Source organism: Austrofundulus limnaeus, unplaced genomic scaffold (genome assembly GCF_001266775.1).
Source record: "Austrofundulus limnaeus strain Quisiro unplaced genomic scaffold, Austrofundulus_limnaeus-1.0 Scaffold1386, whole genome shotgun sequence".
NCBI classification, from domain to species: Eukaryota; Metazoa; Chordata; class Actinopteri; order Cyprinodontiformes; family Rivulidae; genus Austrofundulus; species Austrofundulus limnaeus.
The window spans coordinates 16,869-39,664 of NW_013953788.1; the positions used below are offsets into that span (position 1 = coordinate 16,869).

General features: G+C 38.3%; 3 protein-coding genes across 5 annotated transcripts in view; all 3 read left to right on the forward strand.

Moving 5' to 3' along the window:
* Nucleotides 1-870: 870 nt before the first annotated feature.
* On the forward strand, nucleotides 871-5,378 carry LOC106535210 (vascular endothelial growth factor A). Its single transcript, XM_014032159.1, has 5 exons — nucleotides 871-1,246; nucleotides 1,323-1,393; nucleotides 1,468-1,497; nucleotides 1,592-1,654; nucleotides 5,074-5,378. Exons 1-5 carry the CDS (start codon nucleotides 1,010-1,012, stop codon nucleotides 5,108-5,110), a joined length of 438 nt encoding a protein of 145 aa, XP_013887613.1. The 5' UTR covers nucleotides 871-1,009; the 3' UTR covers nucleotides 5,111-5,378.
* A 2,607-nt stretch (nucleotides 5,379-7,985) lies between these two features.
* cipcb (CLOCK-interacting pacemaker b) lies at nucleotides 7,986-11,668 on the forward strand (the record flags this gene model as incomplete). Its single annotated transcript, XM_014032161.1, is given in 3 exon segments — nucleotides 7,986-8,378; nucleotides 8,467-8,639; nucleotides 10,527-11,668. Coding segments are annotated over 3 exon segments (1,212 nt in total). The 3' UTR covers nucleotides 11,424-11,668.
* Nucleotides 11,669-14,925: 3,257 nt separating this feature from the next.
* znf410 (zinc finger protein 410) overlaps nucleotides 14,926-22,796 on the forward strand; it is a 14,775-nt gene continuing 6,904 nt past the window's right edge. The window contains exons 1-6 of one of the 3 annotated variants that reach the window (XM_014032163.1): nucleotides 14,933-15,026; nucleotides 15,240-15,313; nucleotides 15,388-15,445; nucleotides 15,534-15,666; nucleotides 17,591-17,776; nucleotides 18,338-18,559. In XM_014032163.1, coding sequence (XP_013887617.1) covers nucleotides 15,413-15,445; nucleotides 15,534-15,666; nucleotides 17,591-17,776; nucleotides 18,338-18,559 — 574 coding nt within the window. In that variant the 5' untranslated portion in view covers nucleotides 14,933-15,026; nucleotides 15,240-15,313; nucleotides 15,388-15,412. Of the gene's footprint in view, nucleotides 15,314-15,387; nucleotides 15,446-15,533; nucleotides 15,667-17,590; nucleotides 17,777-18,337; nucleotides 18,560-22,796 lie in introns of all 3 variants that reach the window. The other 2 variants (XM_014032164.1, XM_014032162.1) reach the window with 2 other exon arrangements.

Below are 22,796 nucleotides of genomic sequence, written 5' to 3' on the forward strand. Positions count from 1 at the left end.
TAAATATCTTTATTTTTAAGATTTCAATTAAAGGTGAGTTGTTAGTTCTAATTCTAATTCATTGTTTTACTATGGTAAATTTAAACTGGTTATAGCCACAGAAAGTCGCTGTCAACGGATCAAAGCTTTAGGTTCTCTGAGGGCAGCATCTAACATCAAAAAACAAACTCAGAACTTCTATAAATTCCAATATTTTTAAGATTCTAAAGGAAATGAATTAAGTAAAATCTATAAATTGCTTTCTCAGATTGACAGAATTGAGTTTTTAACAGATCCGTAAAGCATCTTTTACTTTTTTCTCACTATTTTGTAAAAAAGAAAATYGAAGAAAAAAGCAAAAAAATACACACATATTCCACCTTATTTAGCTTTATTGTGCAGACATTTCACAGTAGCAGAAAAAGTGTTTTAATTTCACAGGAGTTTCCAAGAATCTCATCAAAGCAGAACTATTTCAAGAAGTTTTAGGCCATTGGTTATAATTTTTAATATATGAAAATAAACAGATGCGTTCTGAGACTTGTTATTTTTGTGTTAGTCTTTTCTCCACTGTGTCCAAAATAAAATAAGAGAGAAATGTCAGAATTGAAGTATTATACAGTATCAGCACTCTTTAACAACGTCTGTTTTTGCACCATGTTGCTGAGTTTATTGGAGCTACTCTTTTTACAAAATCAAACTGTGTTTCACCTTTTCACCATTAGAGGGAGCTGCGCATCTGCTTAATAACCTACCACATATTTCCATCAGTTTAATTTACTACTTGAACTTTTTTCTAAAGCTAATATAGTTTTAAAGACACAAAATATCTCTGTGTATCATCCTGCCTTGATGACTGATTTATAATTTGYTATTTGTTTATGCTGATTGACTTTTATTGTTTATTGAAGTGGAATTGAACACATATCAGGTTTAATTAGTTTTATTTGTTTATTTTTAGATGTTAGCTCTCCAGGAAGGTGGACAGTCCACAGGTAAGGTTTCTTCTGTAAAGTAGAGCTTGTTGCAGATGATATGGAGCCTCCACGAGCCGCCCTTCTCTCACGCAGTGGTGAGGTTCATGGATGTGCTGACGAAGAGCGTGTGCCAACCCATGGAGCAGCTGGTGGATGTGGTGCAGGAGTTCCCCGACCATGTGGAGTACATCTACATCCCTTCGTCTGTCCCACTGAGGAGGTGCTCCGGCTGCTGCTTGGATGAGGAGCAGAAGTGTCACCCCACCTCTCTGAGAAACATCACTCTGCAGGTGTGGCAGGTTTTCACCTAAACTCACCCCCTGTTGATGTTCACCTTCTTCATCGTCGTTCTTCTCGTCTCCTCAGGTGAAGCGAGTTTTCATGATGTCACAGGAAGTGGAACTCACATTTACAGAACATCAAGCATGTGAATGCAGGTCTCTCTGACAAACACAATATCCTCTTATCTTTTCATAAATCAGACACTAAAACCTGTTTCTCTTCTTTTTAGAGCCAAAAGAAAACCTAAAAACATTAAACGGTCAGTAAGCATGTTTTTTTGTTTTGTTTTTTAATCTATGGAACTGGAGTATGTTAATATCTTGATGATCTGTTTTGCTCTTTATGCTCAGCAGCAAGAAGATGATGAAGAGGAGACAGATGAAGAAACAGGAACAGAAAGCAAGCTGCTGTGGAAAGTAAGAAAATGATTTTCCTACTGTGGACATTCACACACATTATTGGSGCCTTAAAGGTCACATTTATCAGCTACGAGCCCAGAACAGATGAAATGTTATTGTGCAACACCTTCTCCTCACTTCTGTTTGTCTAAATCACCATTCCTGCAAGGTCACACCAAGATAAGTTTAGACTACTGATAGTTTCAATCCAAGGACTAAAGAAAAACAGGTTCTCTGTTTAGGGCTAGAGCAAAAACTGGAATAAATTAGTTGGAGGAGCTTTACCAAATATTCATTTTCAGGCTGCATCTGTTTAATCCATTAAAGACTCATTTTATAACCCCAGTTCCTGAAAAGTTGGGATTTTGTGTAAAATGTGAATAAAAGCAGAATGCACTGATTTGTTAATCTCATATTCCCTATGGAACATAGTAGATCAAATTAAGAAACTGCAGATTTTGTTTGTGAAGGCGATTACAAGAAGGTCACAGTTTCTTCTCCTGACCTTTCTAGTTGGAATTTGCATGTTCACCCCATGCACATGTGGGTTTTTTCTCTGGTGTCTGCCCACAGATGGAAAACATTCATTTGTAACTCTAAAATGTCCAAGAATTTGAGTAGTTGTTTGTTTTTTGAACCGGTGAGGACAAGTTACATGTTTCAACTGAAGGCATATGAAACCTACATCATCCGTAGACTAAACCATCTCATTTCACAGCCGTTCATGCAGTTCACTGGCAGCCCACTGGCAGCCCACTGTGGGCTGCAACCCCTGAATTGGGACAGAGCTTAGATCATCTCTGAGTCAAAGTGCATTTAAACTGGACTGAAGTGAAATAGAAAATAGTTTTGTGGTCAGAAAAYTTCAAACTCAAAATGATTTTTCGAAGCCACAAATGCCATATCGACCTGTTATCAGCAAATAGTTTAAAAAACTTGCCTCTCTGATGGTATGGGGGTGCATTCGTTCCTACAGTGTGGGCAATTTACAAATCTAACACAAGACAATGTTTCTCCTTGAAAAACAAGCTATACTGTCTCACATAAACAGTTTCAACTTTTAATTTGATTCAGCTTTGCTTTCAGTTCTCACGAGGCAAAATGACCTTCGGCTTAAAGAAAGCTGGTAGTTCAGCCTCATCAGTTTGTTGTTGTTATTGTTTGTTTTTGAGGTATCACAAGATTCCTTAAAGGGGAGTAAGAAAGAATTTGAGGTATTTGGGTCAACAGCCCGGGGCACAGCCAGTGGGTGTCACCTTCTCTCCACTTAAAGAGCAGCTGAAAGAAATCAACTCTGCTGTAAGTGGTATATTTTAGGCGTCAGGTCACCGGGGGATGGGGGTTGGGAGATATTATTGTCAGTTTTCTCACAAAAGTTTTTTTTTCTTTTTTTTTACATATGGGTGGTCTTGTTTTTCTGCCTTTCCGAGCCATAATGAGGCACTCTTTAGCTTCTGTTTCTCTGTAAACAACACTCCGAGGAGCTGGAGGAGCGCCTTCTGGTCCACAGACCACACAGCTGCAGCCTGTCACCAGAACCAAAAGGTCCAAACTGCAGATCCAAGCTGACAGGAATAAACACTGTGCTGCATTGATCTGGACGATGTTTGACCTCCTGATCTGTTTTGTTGACAGAATCATCATTTTAGTGGAGATTTTCTGAGACTGATTGTTGTGTGAACACCACTGTTGTTTTCCTCTCTTTTTATTTTTCCATTAGTTGTTTGCAGTCTCTAACTTCTGTTCGATTTTAGCCGCTCATTCAAGAGATGGGTGACAGACTTTTTTTTTGCAACTTTTATACTTTTCAAAATATTCAACCTTATTTACAAATGTTTTATCCATAGCAATATACTGAGATCTCTTKATTTTCTTTATAAGCATTTTTCTGTTTGAAATTTGCTACCGACTCCAGGTTTTAGTCACAGTTCTGCTTCTATTAAACTTAGATAGTGTTTTGCTACCTTTAGCTTTTAGCTAAAATCTTGCTTCTTTTGGCTTTTAGCCAAGGAGCTGCTTCTTTAAGATTGAACCAGCTTCTTCAGCTAATTTAATCAGATATTTAGTACCTTTGTTGCATTTTTGCAGAAAATGCAATTTCTCTATATTAATACACAGCAAAAACAGGAGTGTTAAAATTTCAGTGTTAAGCTTTTGGGTGTTGATTTAACACCCCCTAGTATTATTTTAACACTTTCTGAGTACACTCACACTCAGTGTTGGTGTTAATTCACAGTGTTGATTTCCTCAGTGTTGTCTCAACACTGGACAGTGTTAAATAAGCTCCGCCCACAGTTAAGTCTTATATAACACTAAACAGTGTTGTTAWATGACACCATGCAGTGTTGAAAGCAGTATTCTGAAAAGCCCCGCCCTCTTCCACCTCATGTCAGACAGACCAGCATTTACCGAGCATAGCATTCCTTGCTGAGAAATCTTGCAGAAATGATGTTTTTGCCTGTTTATGACTATTAAAGACATTCATCCGAGTAAAAATGAGTTGTTCTGGTTAGTTTTCTTGTTCAGTTTGATCAAGTTGTTCAACTTTGAGTTTGTGTTATTGGCCAAAAATCGACACCATGACTCATGGTGTCGATTGGTGTCGAGAGGTATGTCCTGGTGTGTGAAGGGTGACTCCATCATACTTTTCTACTAATTGTTGAGTAGTGTAAATGCAACAGTACAGAGAGTTTGATATTTACTCTGACTTAAATTTTCACTCTCAATTACATGGTGTATCGACACCTTGTGGTGTCTGTAAACCTTTATAACACCACAATCTCTTTTAATAATACTCTGGTGATACTTTTAATAAATGATTTTAACACTGTTGAATATTTAACACTGGCTGGTGTTGCTTTTAACACTATATTTTAACACTAACACAATTTTTATGTTAATGTGACACCAAGAATTGTTGAATATAAAACACTGGTTGGTGTTAAATTAACAAAAAATGAGTGCTAAAGTTTAACACATTCACAAATGTTATTTTAACACCACTTGGTGTGGACACATATAGACACTTTGTTGGTGTTAAAATTGACACGGTGGGTGTTAAATTAACACTGACATTTTTGCTGTGATACCCAAAAACTTTTCTAATCAGTTTGTATTTGGGACATTGAAGTTTTAAGACATAAAACTGATAATTTTTGCATTCATTTATAATATTCATCATGCAAAGATCTAACCAGAGATAATCTGGGTTCTTCAAATACTTCTGATTATTAACAGTTTGATTTAATTTACTCATTGAAACACAGCTAAAGCGAACAAACTGTGATTCCACGACTAATTATTCCAATTTTCTTTTAGTATCTCATGAAAGTTTTTTAAAGTAAATAACAAACTCCTTGTGAAATGGGTTCAAATGACATTTGGAAAAAAACATGATGAATTTCAGCTCATTTTTTCTACTTTTTTGTGTCTTTCAGGTCGCAGCTCCAACGAAAGAAGACAAATCTTGTATGAAGAACATCATGTTTTCAACGTTTCTGCAGCATGCCATTTTAATTTCTTTTTATTAATGTAATGTTTGATAAATTATACTGAGCTGTTTATTATGTGGAGTTTGGACAATGCATCTTTTGTTGCAGAGCAGTTTTAAATGTAAACTTTATTTAAATACAAGGAAACCAAAGACGTGACATAATCAATGTATGAAAATTGATTGTAAAACTGTTTAATAATTCTTCATTTGAAGACTAAGCTCTGAAATAAAATTAATTTAATAAGTTTTTCCAATGTCCTACAAACATGTAAAATGACAAATGTGCAGTTGGACTAAGCTGCAATTTTTGACATGAGAGTTTACAGATGACTCTAGGAGAAGAACTACGATTAACGCAGGATCCAAAAATAATAACTTCAGTTTTATTGTCAATGAAATGTAAAAAGTTTGAAGCCATCCAAGCTTTTATGTCAGTGAGGTCATTAAATAGTGGGTGTCATTTGCATAGGAATGAAAAAGGATGTCAAATTTTCTAAAAATGGAGCCTGAGGGGAGCATGTAAATGGAAAATAAAATGGGACCAATAATGGATCCCTGGGGAACTCCACATGAGAGGGGTGCTGAGGAGGAAACAGAATTTCCAAGGCTCACAGAAAAGCTCCAGTCAGACAGATAGGATCTGAACCAATCCAGTGATCTTCATGTTTCACCAATTAAAAAAAGCATCAGCTTGTCTAAATTGATATCAGCTGCAATCGTGGTTTTCGTGCATCCATTTTCTTTACCTGCTTCTCCCTAAAACAGGCGTTTCAAACTCAGACCCGGGGGCCAAAATTCAAAACTTGGTCCAAGCCAAGGGCCATTTTCTTTCAATATTTCTTAAAGAAAATCTTAAAAAGTATTGTTATAGAAATACAAATAAGCTTTTCCAGCTTGTTTTATGAGGACAAAAGATTAAATTTATAAAGACACACCATTATGCCTTATTCAACAACTTTTTCCTTTTTTAAATATTAAAGATCCATTTTATCACAATCAAGCAAAACGGGTAAAACTAAAACCCTCAACGAGGAGAATACAGGAAAATATAATTAAAGTTGTTTCTCTGTTGGTCTTTCTAGAATAAAAGATTACTAAAAAACTTCATTTTCTCGGCTTGAAAATGGCTGGCCGTCACGAGAAGAATGCACTAAAAACAGAAAAGTATTTCACATTTAAAGTATTATGTTTGGGGTTGGGTAAAATGTTAACAAGGGCCAGATTTGGCCCAGCCTGGAGTTTGATGTGAGATGACAGTCAGCATGGAGAGCCACCAACTATCTGTGTCTTCGTTCTTCCATGAGTAATTTTATTTTCTTTATTGTCTTTATTTTATTTATTTATTCTTTTGGTCATTTTTGCTGGAACTGTAAAATGTTGGCTATACTTTCACACAGCCTCGCCCCACAGTTCAGCTCACTTCAGCCACTTTACATGAATAAACACGCCCACAAAGTTCTAATCACATAGTGGCTCATTTCATTGATGCTAAATCAGGTTTAAGGTTACTATCACAGTGCAAGAGTCCGGAGACCATTCACATGCTCACCTACGGACAATTCTGAGTTATCACTAAACATAACATGCATGCTTTGGGTTTTTGAAACCAGAGTGCCTGGAGAAAACCCATGAGTGCATGAAGGGAATCACTGTTTTCTTTTCTAGCAGATGTGTAAAAAGTGCTTCTTGTGCTTTTTCTAGTGACATATTTCAAAAACCATCCAACTTACCATGCATTCATCATTTAATCAGAGAATTAAGCATAAACATTAAGGTTAAAACGTGAGGGCTTCTTGTTTTCACAAGAAGTTGTTTTGTTTACTATGAGACTTGCTGCAGAGAGAGGCCTAAAACTCTGCTTATGTTAGCTTCAGGCCAAACATTTATGTAAAACACACAGAAGTTCTCACGTCACTGTATCCCACTCTATGCCAGCGCTGTAAAGCTCTAACCTACAAGTCACACACAGCCCTTCACTTGCCACACTTTTGGCTGTAGTCACGTTTTTCAGCTTCTGGCGGCGCTGGCCAATTAGCGGCCAGGAAGGTGGTCACAAGACAGGGGGTGTCGACCAAAAAGGTATGACGTACTTAACATTGCTGGTAAGACCACACCCTCAACTGCCAAATATGGARTGGTGGGTGTAACTAGTTTTCCTTCCTGTCCTGTTTTTAGTGTTATGAAGCAGCGACGGAGCAATTAACCTAGCGGTATCATCGCACTGTCAACGTACCACTCTGCGTTTTAAAGCTCAGCAGTGAAAACAACCGTATTTGCTGACGACCGTGGCCACCGTGCTCCGCATGTGACCGGGCAGACGGGGGAGGAGGAGCGGTCTGTCTCGTGTTCGGTACCGTGGAATAGCGAGTCCCAGGCAACGACGTAGAAGGGCGGCTGCAGCGACAGACTCCTAAAAAAAAAAAAAAAAGTAGCCGAGAAACAGCCGTCTCCTCGACCTAAATGCAGGCTTTTGACCGTCAGCGTTTTAGTACTGCCTCGTTGGAACCACACAGTGAAAAAAGTAGGAATAATCTTTTGTTTGACTGCTGTTTTMTGTTGTTTTTGTTTATCCGGAGCACTTTGACTTCGTGGGAGTTGACGCTCATTAGCATATAGCTTGTAGCGCTTAAGCTAACAGTGTAGCAGCAGATACATACGTTACTTTGTCCTGTTCGTAAGGTAAAATATTTCCTTTTATTTACTTATAAACACCGTCACATAGTTTGATATAACGTTTTTTGTCAGCGTTTGTAATACTGAAAAACTAAAGACTTGTTTAGTGAACTTTATCAGTAKCATGAGTATATTTTCTGTGTGGTTATCTTAGAAAGTTATTTGGATTTATTTACACCGAGACTGTTGGCCTATACGAATTATATCAACCTGACCATAAAGAGTGATTGATCATGTGAAAAGTGTTTTATTATTCACGGCCAAGTATCATTCAAATATCAACCTACTTCCGTCTTAAACAGTACTGGTTTGTTGTTATTATGTAATATCTCTTCACTGTGTCATTAATTTGACAAGCGAGTCTGCTCAGTATCTTTTTTTATTCCCACCTATAGCTTGTGATCTGAAGTAGTTCTGTGAGAGCTTGTGGATCCATGGACCGTGTCGCTAAAGCAGAAAAAATGGAGATGAGCACCAAGAGGAAGGCAGAGGGTCACCTGAGAGCACCGAACCAACCCCACATCATGAAGTGTGGAGGCTCCCAGGCCGATTCAGAGAGAGACTCCGGGTTCTCAGGTGCAGACAGACTCCTGYCACATTTTAATGTGCGTTTATTGGGTATCCCCCTGCTGAACACCACCGTGCGGTTCTGTCTGCCTCATAGATGCCAGCTCGGAGCACATGAGCACAATGGAGACGACGGACTCGGAGGATTCACCCCGGCCTGCTGTACAGCAAGGATCACCTGGTTCACGCCCCTCTCGGGTGGCTGTGGTGGGAGGCTCCTACTCTGGACTCTCGCCTATGATCATAATGAACAACGTCTTACTCAAGCAGGTAACTCAGCCTTTTCTGTTCTAAATATATGACATAATTAAATCTATGCTTCCTTTCAGATGTTAAGTTTTCTTGCAAAGACATTTCAAAATAGTAAAGCTGGTTCATTAATTTACTCACCACTTTGTCCTTTAGAGTTTGAGTATTTTATTTGCAAACAATACCAGACAATGTCCTAAGAATATAATTTTAGTAAGCAAACACATTTTAGAATCATTTGCTGACTGAGTTAGGAGCTGATATAAAATACTGCAAATAGATAAGGGTTCAGTGACACAGAGCTGGTTGTTGATGGAGCTGTAAGAGCCGCTTCATGGCCAATATTACATTTCATTAAACTAAGCGGCCGTACAGTCTGGCTGTTCAGAGATCACAGATGGAGCCAGCCGCAAAAATGTGAAATTTCAGAAACAACGCAAGCTTTGCAGAATCACAAGAGGTGTGGAGCAGAACTTATGCATTAAATGTCGCATTGTTTTCAAAATACGATGATGGCATCTAAGCCTAAAGTGCCCAGCATGCTCCATCCGAAGTACCGAAATCGGCTCTTATTGATGCAGTTGTGTGGCGATAATTGCGTCACTTTGTTCACTGTTTTGTTTGTAGCATTTTGCTTCAACTGCTCACTTTCTGATTCTGACTGTTGTACCTGGAAGCAGACATTTATAAAGATAGTAGTGCGGTCGGCTGCTGATCGGCCTCACTGGGCGCGTAACGAAGAGCCAAATGAGACGGTTTCCAGAAAAGAGCTAGAAGTCCTGTCACTGCTGAAAGCCCCCTTCCCAAAGACATGAACTTTTAGACGGCACAAATATTGAAATATTTGCAACTTGGAGCCATCTGACATCAATCATTTCACTCGGCTCAAATAACTGCAGGCAATTTTAATCTAAGATTAGGGCTGTGCGGTATATGTGGTAGACGGTAGAAACGGTATGAAGTTGGCCTACAGTAGAAATTTACCCTCTACTGTCCTATCGTCATTACATCATCACACCTGTGTCAGCATGGCTGCGAGTGCAGAGACAACCGAGCAGGAGTTCGAAATACAGTATAATGAAGAAATTCTAGCGTTTTAAAACACGTATAGAGAGAATAATAATCCTCAGAATTTCCTCCTCCAAGTTACGTCGTGTCGCGGGATCATTCATCTCCTCTCCTCTCTCCCTGCACGTCGCACAGAGAGAAGCTTTAACAACCGCAGTTTTTCACACCCAATTGTCGGAGAAAAACTTGTTTTTTAAGTATTGTTACCCACAGAGATGATTATGAAAAACGACGTGGACGTTCCTTCAGTCATAAATCCATCTTGCTAATGTAAAGTCTGCTTCTGCTCTTAAGTTCAGTTGGTGGAAGCTCATTGTTTGGCAGGCAAATATTAAAGCAAAAATGCTGGGTTTGATTAAGTTTAGTTTTCTGCAAAAAAAGTAAAAGCTCTAAAAATTACATTATCTTTACTTTTTATGATAGTTTTCTTCTACCGTGATATATACCATTACCGTGAAGGGATTCAGTTTATATACTGTATGAATTTGAGGTCATACCGCCCAGCCCTATCTAAGATCTGATCAAGTCAAACGTGACTCTGAAAAAAAAAAGAATAAAAACACATCTGTAGGTGAGTCAGACCTCAATAGATAGCTCTATTAGGAACATAAATATATTTTGAGGCTGTTTATAGTCCTTCAGAAATCATTCTWGGGGCTTTAGAGAGACATGTACAGGACATGTCACTGAGAAATAACTGGGATTGGATAAGTGATTAATTCTGCGTTGGGCCTGCATCATAAAGGAATCTCAAAGGGTTTTCATACATGAAGTTTATAGAATAATTAAACGATCCAGATTCTGTATTTTAAACGTGTCATTTTTGACTTTTYTCTTTAGCCTGCAGATAATCCTCCTGCTCTGAAACCCTGGGGGTTCAGTCCTGCAGTGGAGGTGGTGCAGCCTGTGGTCCAGCAGCCTCAAGTGGTTTTTCTCCAGCCTGTGGTGTCCCGCCAAGCTTCGGCCGCCTCCTCGAGGCACAGACGCTCCAGAAAGTATCTTCCCATTCTGAAGTCCTACCCTAAGATCGCCCCACATCCCGGGGACAGCTCCAGTTCTTCAGGAAGAGGAACTGCTTCCTCTTCTTCTTCTTCTTCTTCTTCAGGGTCAGAGAGATGTAGCACTTCGACCTCCAACCTTTGGGACCACTGTAACCGAGAGAAGACCCAGAGAACTCTCTGTGGTAGCACCCCTGGGTCTGCCTCTCCTGGTCTTCCTGGTACCCGCAGTGCCGCYTCCCCCCTGCCTCAGAGACTTACTCTCCCAGCAGCAGAAACCAGCAGCAGTTCTGTCGAGGAGAGGCCTTCCTCCGCCGCCAGCCTGGCAGAATTTACAACTTCCTTGTCTTTCAATCACGTCGCTAATTTCAAAAACGAGACGCTCCCTGTTCCCCAGGCCGACACGCCCGATGTCCTCTCCCCACAAGAATGCAACGCAAACGACGACGACTCCGACTCGAAGAGGAAGCGCTTCTGCAACACCTACAACATACTGAGCAAATCTGGTCTGCTGGACATCACGCTCCGCACCAAGGAGCTCCTCAGGCAGAACCAGAGCACCCAGAGCGACCTGGACCGGCTCAAAACGCAGACGGACCTCTTCCTGCAGGCCCTGCAGACTGGTGACGCCAGCCTGTGTGCGAAGCTGCAGGCCAGTCTTCAGGAGGAGGAGGAGAGGGAGAGGACTRCTCAGAGCGGCATCAAAGCTGCTCAGACCCACGCGAGTGTGCGGCAGTAATCCTTCAGACTGAAATAGAGAGGACCACYATGAGGGTAGGCGTGTGTGAAAGAACAGTGCTCCCAGAACAAGCCCCGCCCCCAGACTGCTCTGACTGACAGTGGCCTACATTCAGCTGCCGGTTGCCTTAGGGTGCTGACACACCAAGCCAACCTAAAAACAGTTAGATCAGAATATTCTTTATTATTTTAGTGTTACAACTTATTACACTAGTTYCTTTAGCAGTAAATTATTACAGTTTTTTACTTACAGAGTTTTAATGGAGATTGTTTACTTTAAAGTGGACATATCGTGCTTTTAAATCCTTTTTCATATTTAAATCATTCAGTTGGGTCTATATAAAGTTTCTCCTTAATGTAACTCCACAAGCCCCTCTTTCACCCCATTTCTGAGATGTGTCTCAGAACTCGTTTTGATGCTGCCTCTTTAAATCCAGAGGAGGAGCTTCAAACCCAAATTAAAKCAAGTACACAACAAAATGTATTTTARTGCTAAAAAAGTGGATTTGACATGACGTGTCCCCTTTTTCTTTTGGTCAACCTTAAAGTGTTGGACAGAAACTGTCGCTTATTTAAAGAGCAGCTCGATAAACTACAGCTCGGTTCATTAGGGGTCAAATAAAACCAGAAACGAGACCCACCGCTCCGTCATGAGCTGGGTCTTTTTTTTTTTTTGAAACTCTTCCTCTGTTAAAAAAACAAAACACCTCAGACAGTTTTTTGTTTTATTTTATTTTTTTAGTTGTGTTAAATATAAGAAATGCATGAAAAATTAAGGTTTACAACATATTTAGTTTGCATCATTTGATGTATTTTTTTACACAAACAAAAACAGCATTTTTAAAAAGTTTTTTTATAGCGAGTCTATTTTAGCTGTTCTTCAAGAATTTCCAGATCATCAGCATAAACTTTCAGCGGCATCGGGTTCATATGATGTAACAAAGGTATTTCGATGTTCTCACGTCAACGGTGAATGTGTTCAGAGCCGCTTGCTCCRGTCGGTATCATGAAATAAGACAAACGCGCACCGGAAGTGTCTTGTAAGAAAACGCGTCGCAGTGTAATGTGGCGTCAGTGGTGTGGAGCTCACAGTTAATGACAGATGTTCCTGTTTATCCTGGCAGGAAGTAAAGCCTTTAATAAGCATTTAGATGTTTCTCAGATAAAAGTAAAGGTTCTTCCTATGGTGAAAGCATATTTATCACAAGAATTGTATAACGTGTTGTTTAACTGCAAGTAAAGATTTTTTTCTTATTTTTTGTTAAGTTTTCTCATAGTCAATTCGCTGTTGACCTCTAAAATAATTTTTTGTGGGTCCTTTCTCATTGTCATCTGTATTTGTTTATAAATTATGGCCTTAAATCTAAATGAAAAGTTATGTCAAGGATAATTTGCACTAAAACTATTTAATTGTAGCTTTTGAAGCAATTTGCGGCAGTTTTATGGCAGCTCTGATTCRGTAGCTGATTTAAGATGGACTTTTTTTGTGCTCATAATCTGCACATAGCTGTTTTTTATTTTTCACTTTTAGTCCAACGGTAATGAACATATTGCCTCGTAGTCCTGAGGCTGCAGGTTTTAGATGAGTAAAACAAGGTGTTTTACATCTTTAAAACATGGTTTGTTTGTTCTGATTACAAACTTACTGTTTATTTTGCCTTTAAAGTGATAGAGAAGGCTTAAAAATGATKAAATATGCCATCTTGTAAATAAAACACTTAAACACTACTGTAAAAAATGTGTAAATGTGCATCGCGGTAAAATTCATTAGTTTGGTTTCCCCGTTGAATACAATTCTTGAGGTATTTTAAAGGGAACGTCAAAYCTGTTTTCTTAAAACCTTTCATCTTGTGCAGAGCTTTATGCTTTAACAAACTGGTCAACAACTGCGTACTTTCTACTAAGACCGTTGCAAACAATTTGTTCTGTTTTTAGAGTTTCTGTGATGAAGCGGTTTTCTGATTTCTTGTGAGCTAAGAGCAGCTGAAGAAGTCTGAAGTCATTATTATTCCTCCCATTGTCTCCGCTGCAGTTTTCCAACGTCAGTAAAACAGAGTTCGATTCATGTGTCCAAGCTTTCAAGCGTGTTCACTTTTCATTTTGCTCTCAGTTGGGGAGTTTGAGATGTTTTATGACTGCTCGCAATCCCAAATCATCAATCTGCTGAACTTCTGAATGAATGGAAAAAACAAACTTAAGGGTTTTAGTTCAGTTATAAACTCCAGCATGATGTCAAAGCAATAAAGACAATAGACTTCAGGCAGCAAGTAAAGTTTTTTTTACTCTTTTAACATTAAAAATGTGCATTAATGAAACATTTAGCAGAGTTTGACACTTTATTGTCACCTAAATGTGGTTGTAGCTAAGTTCTCAAACTACTAAAAGCTCATTGTTTTGTTTTGTTTTTTTTGTACACAATGCAAATGAGGGAACAGAAATATTAAAACATCAAGCTCTAGTTGTAATTTTATGTTGCTTTCACTCTCATCTAATTCATTTCAGCTTATTTTCCCCCAACTTCCTTAGAAGCAGAAATGTATACGAACTGCAGAAATCCAGAAAACAGGGTTTTGGAGAAAAAAAGCACAAAAATATTTTACATTTTCTTGTTCAGCTGCTGCCTCATCTTGGTTATTAACTAAACTTAGACAAATAGCGATGCTGCATGTACAGTATATACTGTGTTCTGAGTAGTTGCTCACATTATGACAATTGTGTGACAGAAAATATTACGTATGGTTCTTAAAAGAGATTGTGTAGGGGAAAAACAAACATTTGATTCATTTAGCTGAATGTAATCCGGGTTTCTATTTGTTATTCACGTATCTTATGGAGATCCTCATGAGAGTTGCCACTATGGAACATTTACCAAATCATGACTTTTGTGTGTCAACGTTTAAAACCTCAAAGGACATATGATGCAGACGTTTTTATCAGAAATCAATTGAGATTGTGAAACAGTTTTAACATTGTTTTTTGTACATTTTTGTTTAGAAAGTAATTTTACGTGTAATAAATATTTAAAGAAATATACTTGCTGTATTTGTTTTAAGTATTTTTATAGCAAAAATGTGCTCAAATCACCCCCCCCCCCTGAAAAAAAAGGAAAAAAACACTAAAATATTTTAATGTTTTCAACATATCAAAACAGTACATTAAGCATAATACTAAGCATTATGAATTTGCAAATTTATTGTTTAGACATTAAAAATCTGCCTACATGGGCCTGTGTTGAATATGGGATTTCTTTCTTTGGTTAAAACGAAAAGGGCTTTTTGCGACCTAAAAAGTCCTCATTTAACATAAAATGAATATTAAACATGGTGCGCTGAAGATACTTAGCTGCATTACAATTCATAAAAGTTTAATTTATTAAATAAATTCATTTTAGCTATGCAAAAAGGGGAATGTTCTGTCTGATTTGTTTACAGGTTACCGTTCAGTTACCGTGTTTGGCCACTGAGTGGCAGCAGTGAGACAGGATTAGTTTGGGCGGAAGTCCACTAACATTGTTCCATCGGAGCTTCCGTAGCTCAGAGCTGCTCAGTTTTGAGTCCAGCTAAGTTACTTTCACGTAGTGTCGCAGTCACTCGAGTGTCACAATGTAAACAAATATATTCTACTACAAATTTTAATGAGTTATATACGCGAGGACTGTGTCAGTGGTTAATTTTTTTAAAGCGTGCCGTTATTTTAAAGAGATATTTTTTTATTATGCTAACCTTGCTAGCTAAGCTAAGTTTGCTTATTTTGACCAAAGCGGTCAGGTTAAACCTCAGCCTTATCTTCGTTTTTGTTTATTTATAACTGTCTGCAGCGTTAATGTGATGGGTTCAACTCGGAGATGACCTGCAGCTTCTGACCCAAGCAAAATTACCTATTTAGTCGCAGGTTTGTATTGTTATTTAGCCAATCGGAGGATCAGCAGCTGTTACTTAGTTTCTCACTGTTGTGTTTTTGAACAGCTCGGACATTCACACAGAGAGACTCATGCTTTCTGATGAGCTGGACTCCAAACCAGAGGTAAATGTTGCTTAATAAGACTGTTGGTTGAATCAGCAGATTGTAGCTTTAAATTAATCCTGCTGTGTGGTTTTTCTCTTCCTTTCAGCTGCTGGTGCAGTTTGTCCAGAACGCGTCCATCCCTTTGGTCCAGAGTTTGGAGGACTCTGAATCCAAACACTCCTGCCTGCCTCTGCTGACTCCAGCTGACAGCTCCCTGTGCACTCCTCTGGAGCTCACAGGTTGGTACACAGACACTGTCTTTCCTCAGTAGCAGGTTATTACAGAGACAACCAACCATTCACTCTCTCACTCACATCTAGGGACAATTTAGTTACCGATTAACCCAACGTTTATGTTTTTGGTCTGTGGAATTAACCGGAGAAAAACCAAGTGTGCACGGAGAGAACATGCAAACTCTACCCGGAAAGGTCTCCGGCCGGGATTCAGTCTGGCTCCATCAACTGAGCCACCATGCCGCCTTACAGAATATAGGGATGTGGATACATTTTTTTATCCTACACCAATATTAAATCTGACAGCGTATTCCAAAAGAACATTTCAAACCATACAAAATAACACCAAAATCATGTGATTATCTGAAGTATGAGGGAAGTTATTGATGTTTGTTTAGGTGAAATCAGCTCATGTTTTCTTGCTGCAGTTCACAGCAGAACCAATGTGGCCATTTCACCTTGCTGTTTTATAATTTTGCTCATAACTTCCTCAGTGTTCAAGATATCGCCATGAAATTTTAGGGAAAGATTCCCATTCTGGTTTTGTAGGAAGCATCTTGTATCCTAAAAAACTAATAAAACTTAATAATAGCCAATTCAAAAGTAGCAGAAAAGGTATAAAATAACATTTCAAAGCAAACTGTAGCATCAAATCAACTTAATGTGTCTTAGAAAGTAAGGAAATTAAAACAATTTAAAAACCATGTGGACATCTGTTTTGTAAACAAAGCTCCTCAACCAATGACAGCGTGTTAAATGTCAAGTGACGAAGACGAGCGTCAAAACACTTTGCAACAAGCGCTGTTCTGGATTTTAAAAAAAACATAGTTCGACGTTTCAAATCATTATCAAATTTGGAAGAAGGGCAGATAAAATAATGTTCTTCATGGCAGCTTATCTCTTTAAGGGGTCACTAGAAAAACTCGGGTGATTTACTTTGATCCTCTTTTCAAAAAATTGTCTCTTCAAAACGCATCAGCAAAAATTAAAAACTCGAAGACGAGGCTGTAGCTAACTACCTGACGTCAGCCCGATTTGTTGAAATTCGTAGAAATAACAAAGCAGGAGGAAATTACAAGCAAACGCACTGAGCAGCCTCGCAAAATCTGGTCACAGCAGTTTGGGAAGAAAATCGCAGCAGCTGCTGACGAAATGTCAACATCCCTACAGAATACTACTTGGAATATTTGTTCCACATTTTAATTTGAATATAGTAAATAATATGAGCAGGTTTTTTTTGTGTTAAACTGTGGGAAAATAACATCCATGCAGAAATTTTACTTCAAATCCTAATTTTAATCACTTTGCAGATCACATTCGATATTGATTTAAACATAATCTGAAACAAATATGGAACATATTAATAATAAATTAGAATATCCTTATTATTTTATTGATAAAGGAAATGAAACTTACAACATTAATGAAATAACTCAGTTTTATGAATTCTTTATCAATCTTGGATCAAATTTGTCTAAAAACATCCCTGAAACATCAAACACTGAGTTCAGTAAATTAATAGAAGGTATTTCAAACTCAATGTTCCTTAACGAAGAAACAGGGGGGTGGAATTGGTATTGTTAAAAAAAATGAACAAATAAAAGATCCACTGATTTATACTGTGTTGGTATGTTCTTGGTAAAAGATTGAGGGGATTTCAAAACTGCTACAGTTTATCAGTACTTCTTTAATAGTTGTTGGATGATGTAATTTGTTAGAAATCTACAATAATTGTCTTGATAAATAAGAAGTGGTGGGAATAAGATAGCAGGAGAAGGGGTGGGCTAATGTAAGTGTATACTTCTGCCCACTCAGTTGAGTGTATAAGTATTGTATATTTGTAATGTTAACATGTTGTTACGTTCAATTAAACTTATTAAAACCAAAAAATATGGAAAATCTGACAAACGCTGGTTTGTTTACTCCTCAGACGGAGGCCTGAGCCATGAGCCAGGGACTTCTCCCACCCTGCCCGAATACGGAGGTGTGTCGGAGCCGAGCACGTTGGTGGTCCAGACGCACTCTCAGCCACCGGCGTCACCGAGCCCCCCGGCCATCCTGCACGACTTCCAGCAGCCGGACAGCACGTCGTACGTCCTCCTGAACCTCGCAAAAGGTAAACATTAGCTGCTGACGCACGCTGCTCTTTTATTCCTCAGCAACTTCCAGCGTTTGACTTTTAATAACCATGTTTTCTATTGAGCTACTTTATTTATTAAAATGCTAAAGTTGAGTTTGTTCTGGCGCCTGATTGGCTCCCAGCTGCACTCCCACACTTTACACTTTATTACTGAGATAAATACATTCATTTTCATATTTAAAAAGTTATTTTCTCATCTCACACGCAAGCAGTTAATTAAAAATTAACAACAGAATAAATAATGAAAGTTTAGCTGTGGCCTAAAAAGTCTGAATCTTTGATTCTTTTGCAGCTCCTGATTTCTGCACACAACTGTGTATTTTTAATAGTTTTAAAGAATCCTTGGCAGGCTTGTTTTCTTGCTTCATTAGCATTTTGGCTGCAGAGTAAAACAAAATCAGTTTTGTTTCTTCACATTCCATTTTTTTTCCCCACATGAAGCCGTACAAGAATTAAATTTAGAACCGTGACCCAGAAAGATCCCAGCAGTCCACCGTTCCAGAACGAGGTGCTCTTGACTCTGCTCTTCCCTCTCAGGCATCACAGCCTCTTCGGAGTCCCTGATCTTTGCCGCAGACGGCGCCGAGGACGACGAAGACGGGGGCGTCTCGTCGGGGGACTACGGAATAGACGGCAGCGCTCCGTGGTACCTGAGGGTCCAGGAGCTGGCGCACGACAGCCTGATAGCTGCCACGCGAGCGCAACTCGCAAGAGACGCCAAGGCCAGCCAGGACGCTAGAGCTGCGAGCGTCGGTAATGGTAAACAACATAAAGAAACCCACTTAAGAGTCATTTTATGTCCTTAAGTTGTRTATAGAAGTATAAAATGACAGAAAAATTAAACCGTGTGAAGGAAGCAACAGATATTTCTGGAAAGATCAGCTGATCGACTCACAGACGGCATCAACAAGCAGAACAGAAATGAGGTCAGTCAGAGGAAATCGTAGCACGATCAGCAGTGACTAAAACTGAGCTCAGTTCTTCTCATAAGACCCCGAATCAAAACTAATTTATTGCTTTTGTCCTGATGGATGTACGCGTTTGACAGCAAATATCCTGAGGGGCTGTAAATATTACAGAATTTCCAGTCGTTAGTCATCATCTACTTTTTATGCTTTTGTTCTGATGATGATTTAACATGTAATTTTCTTAATAAAGAGCCAGAGAGAACACAGTCATACAGATCTACTCATGGAGGAATAAGACAGGTTTAACATAAAAAGAGGTTACTAAAGAGCAGTAAAGTAGTAATAAGTAAAATTTCTTGTTTAAGGATTGGAAATGAGGCCAAATGTGAGCCATCACATCAAAACGAGGGTTGAGTCTCAAAGTTTTATGTGGAGAAATAGGCAGATAGTGTTTTGATTAAAACGCTTGCAAAAATTACATTTTGTCAAAATATAACAAATAAATGTGTTATCAATGTATCATTTCAATGAACTGTCTGAAATGTTATCCAAAAAATTTTTTGATGCGTTTTTTTGAGCAGTAGCAACCAAAAACCAGATTTTGAGGAAAAATGTCTTAAAATGTTGAGATTTTCCCTGTGAGCTATCAAAGCTTTTGTTTCTTCCCAGCTGGGAAACCTCAATATTCAAAGAGGTTTCTTTTTTAAAATGACATAAAAAAATTCTCATTAAAATTACTTAAAGTTAGGATTTAGACCAAATATTTATGTATTATTGTAACCAAGACAAATTAAATAATATCTCTGGATCTACTAATGATATCAGGATGATCTCAGTATCAAAATGTAGCTTTTAAAGCAAAGAATCAGAAAATATGATGAGGTCATTTTGAACAAATTTGACTTAATCGTCATTTCGATGTGATGGGTCACAATGTGTTCATCCAGTCTAAACAAGGCAGCTGGTGCTGGGCGTGACAAAAATAATCTGTATCAAGGTGGCAATGCTTTAGAGCTGAAACTTTACAGCACTGAAATAAAGGCCTGGAGCATCTGTCAACATCTGTTTTATTTTATGTTATTTTTTTAAATAAAAAAATCTTTTTCCTGTAAGGTAGAAGTGGGTACTGATAACAGATGGATCATATCTTAACGCCTTGAAATGGACCTCTGTCTCTTTAAGAACCTCCTGTTGTTTTCAACACGTCTTAACAGCAGTGCTTCGGGGGGAGGGGTGCTCTGTGGGGCGGGGCCTCAGCTGGGGACCGAGCTCCAGGGAGGAGCTATGGACAAATGGGCGGTGCTTTGTACCAACAAGTGTTTAGGCAGCTCCACATGGCCACAGGAGATTCAAGGATTTCTCCAACATGCACGAAGTTAGAGCAACACACTGGATATGTTTTTGATAACATGATATAAAACTCAAAACATAGATTTCACATCATATCCCCATTTTATACCAAATTTACTATTGATGCTTGAGTACAGTAAATGTTAAAAACGCTAAGACGTTTACTCAAGTAATATTCTTAAAAGGAAACTTGAACTTTTACTAAAGTAACTTTAATAAGATACTTGCTTTAAAATGATAAGAAATTGCAAGGCTTTTAATAAAAGTGTTTTGTTTTACATGTAAGATTTTCTCGAGGGTACAGTTCCTGGTTATCGCTGAGGCAGCAGTAGACAAAACATTACATGCTCGACAGACCTCGTCTTCACTGATAAACATTTTATAGAAGCAGGAGTTCTAACTCTGAGCCAAGTTTCTCTGAGGCTGTGACTTTGAATAAATAAAAACAATAATTGTTCAAGTGCAAAAAGAGAAAATGCATCTATTGCAGTATTAGCTACTTGTTTATATCCACGAGGAGCAAAAGACGTTAACAAGATGAATCTGTTGAATCCAATTTCCAGATGTTTTGATGTTTAATATTATGCAGCTTGCTAGGGGACATCCAGGGACTTTTCTTTTAATTTTACGTTACCTCACAGAAGTTTCATCATACCTTGTAAAACTGTTATGTTTTGTATTGACTGTACTGAGTGAGACTTTTATTTTGAAATATTCAGTTACTGAAAGAGGATGTGTCACCACAAGTTAGGGAAGTTGTAGGTGATTTTGGCTGCATAGAGTTAAATATCTATATATATAGTATGTAACTATGCATAGCTGTGATATATTCATGCCAAAGCTGGATTAAGGTAGTAACACCTATATAATGGTGTGCATGTGAATTTATTAATAAACTGACCGACACAACAGGAATGAACAACTTTTCTGAGGCAATGCTAAAAAAATAAATAAATAAATAAATCCTGATGTCCCCTCAGGGCCTCGGTATAAAATAATTTAAGAGTTGACAGAAAGAAAATCAGAAAATTTGAGTCTGAAAAAGCACAAATGTGTCATAAACACTGCAGTGTGACAACTTTAACTGCGTTATAAACCATGAAGCTTAAAGGTTGCATAAATAAATGGTTCATAAAAATGCCAGTTTAACATGAAACAAAAATGCTAAATGCTTTACAACATGCTGAGCTGGTATTATTTACAGTTCATTATTCGTACAGACGTCATCATTTGCTGCTGCAGTTATTTTGTCGTGTGCAGGTGTTGACTGAACATTTTCAAAGCCAAAAAGCTTAAAGTTCTGTGAGCTTCTTCAGTAAAACGATTACAGATGATGAATGGTAATCTCAGATTTTACCTGGAGCGTGTCTTTTGTTATTGTCGCGTCTGTTCGTACATTTATCATTTCTTTAAAGCTTCAGTTTTTATTTGAAACATGAATTTTCTCCAGCAGCTCYTAGGTTTTGGAGGCAGTGGCTCGGGGCGCAGACCATCATCAGCTCCCTCCACAGGCCGCTGTCAGATCCAGAACGAACCCGTAACATTTAGAGCTTCATGACCCCTCGGCTACATGTCTCATGTTTGAACATCTTTTGAATCAAATTACAGCCGGAGGTTGTTGATAAACATGTAATATGTTGGGGTTTTTTTGTGTCATTTTTCCTGGTTTGATTCACTGTTCTTTTCTCGCATTCTGACATCAGATCTGTTTCACTTTATAATCATCTGAACTTTCAAAACAGAAAACGGCATTAACACTCATTTCATTGAGTTTAGTCTTTAATTTTTTTTTTTACAAAAATTGTGCAACAGATTTGAAATTGTGCTTTTTGATAAAGTAAAAATTAGGAAAACAAATTGAAACAATGGCAAAATGAACTGTTTCATGGCTTTAATTGCAAACTTACAGATGACTACACTCCACGTTTATCACCTGCTGATGAAAGGCAGGCGATCATGCTTTTATTTTGACTAAGTCCACGTCATTCTGTTAGCAAAATATCTGATGAACCACTGGACAGATAGTAATAAAATTTGCAGTCATCTACAGCTGATTAACTTTTGGAGTCAATCCAATGCAATAAGACCACCTCAGCCCACTGACAATAGAAAACATAAAAGTGGCTGTAATTCAGTAACTTTTACATATATGTTGCTAAAGTTTGATTTGTAGTAGCTGAGAGTAATTTACTACACATTGTGTGAGATCTTTAAAACTTTATCAGTAAAGTTAGGGTTGAACCGTGATTCAGAGTTATCAAGATGGCCGCCACAGCCTATTGACAACACGAACATGGGCTTGTTAGTTTTACAGATATTGAGATAAACTTTGATGTGGTAGTAGCTGAGGGGCATTAAAAACACATACTCCTAAAAGTTATTTTTAAGATTTGTTGAAAATGGCCACGACAATAATCTTAGTTCAAAACTCTAGCATGTAAGGCGGTGGGTGATATGCATTACTCCAAGGAAAGCTAGGTCTTTAAGTTGTGTACGTGTGTGTGTGTGTGTGTGTGTGTGTATGTATGTATTAATGGTTAACTTTAGGGTCTGTGGTCAGGGTTAGGCTCTATAAGGCTAGTAGAAGTTAAATTTCAGGTCTACGATGGTTAGTTTCACGTAATTCCAGTCTTGTAAAAAGACCACCATACAGGAGCAAAAGTTTGGTCTTCTATGTTTTGTGTGTGTGTGTGTGTGTGTGTGTGTGTGTGTGTGTGTGTGTGTGTGTGTGTGTGTGT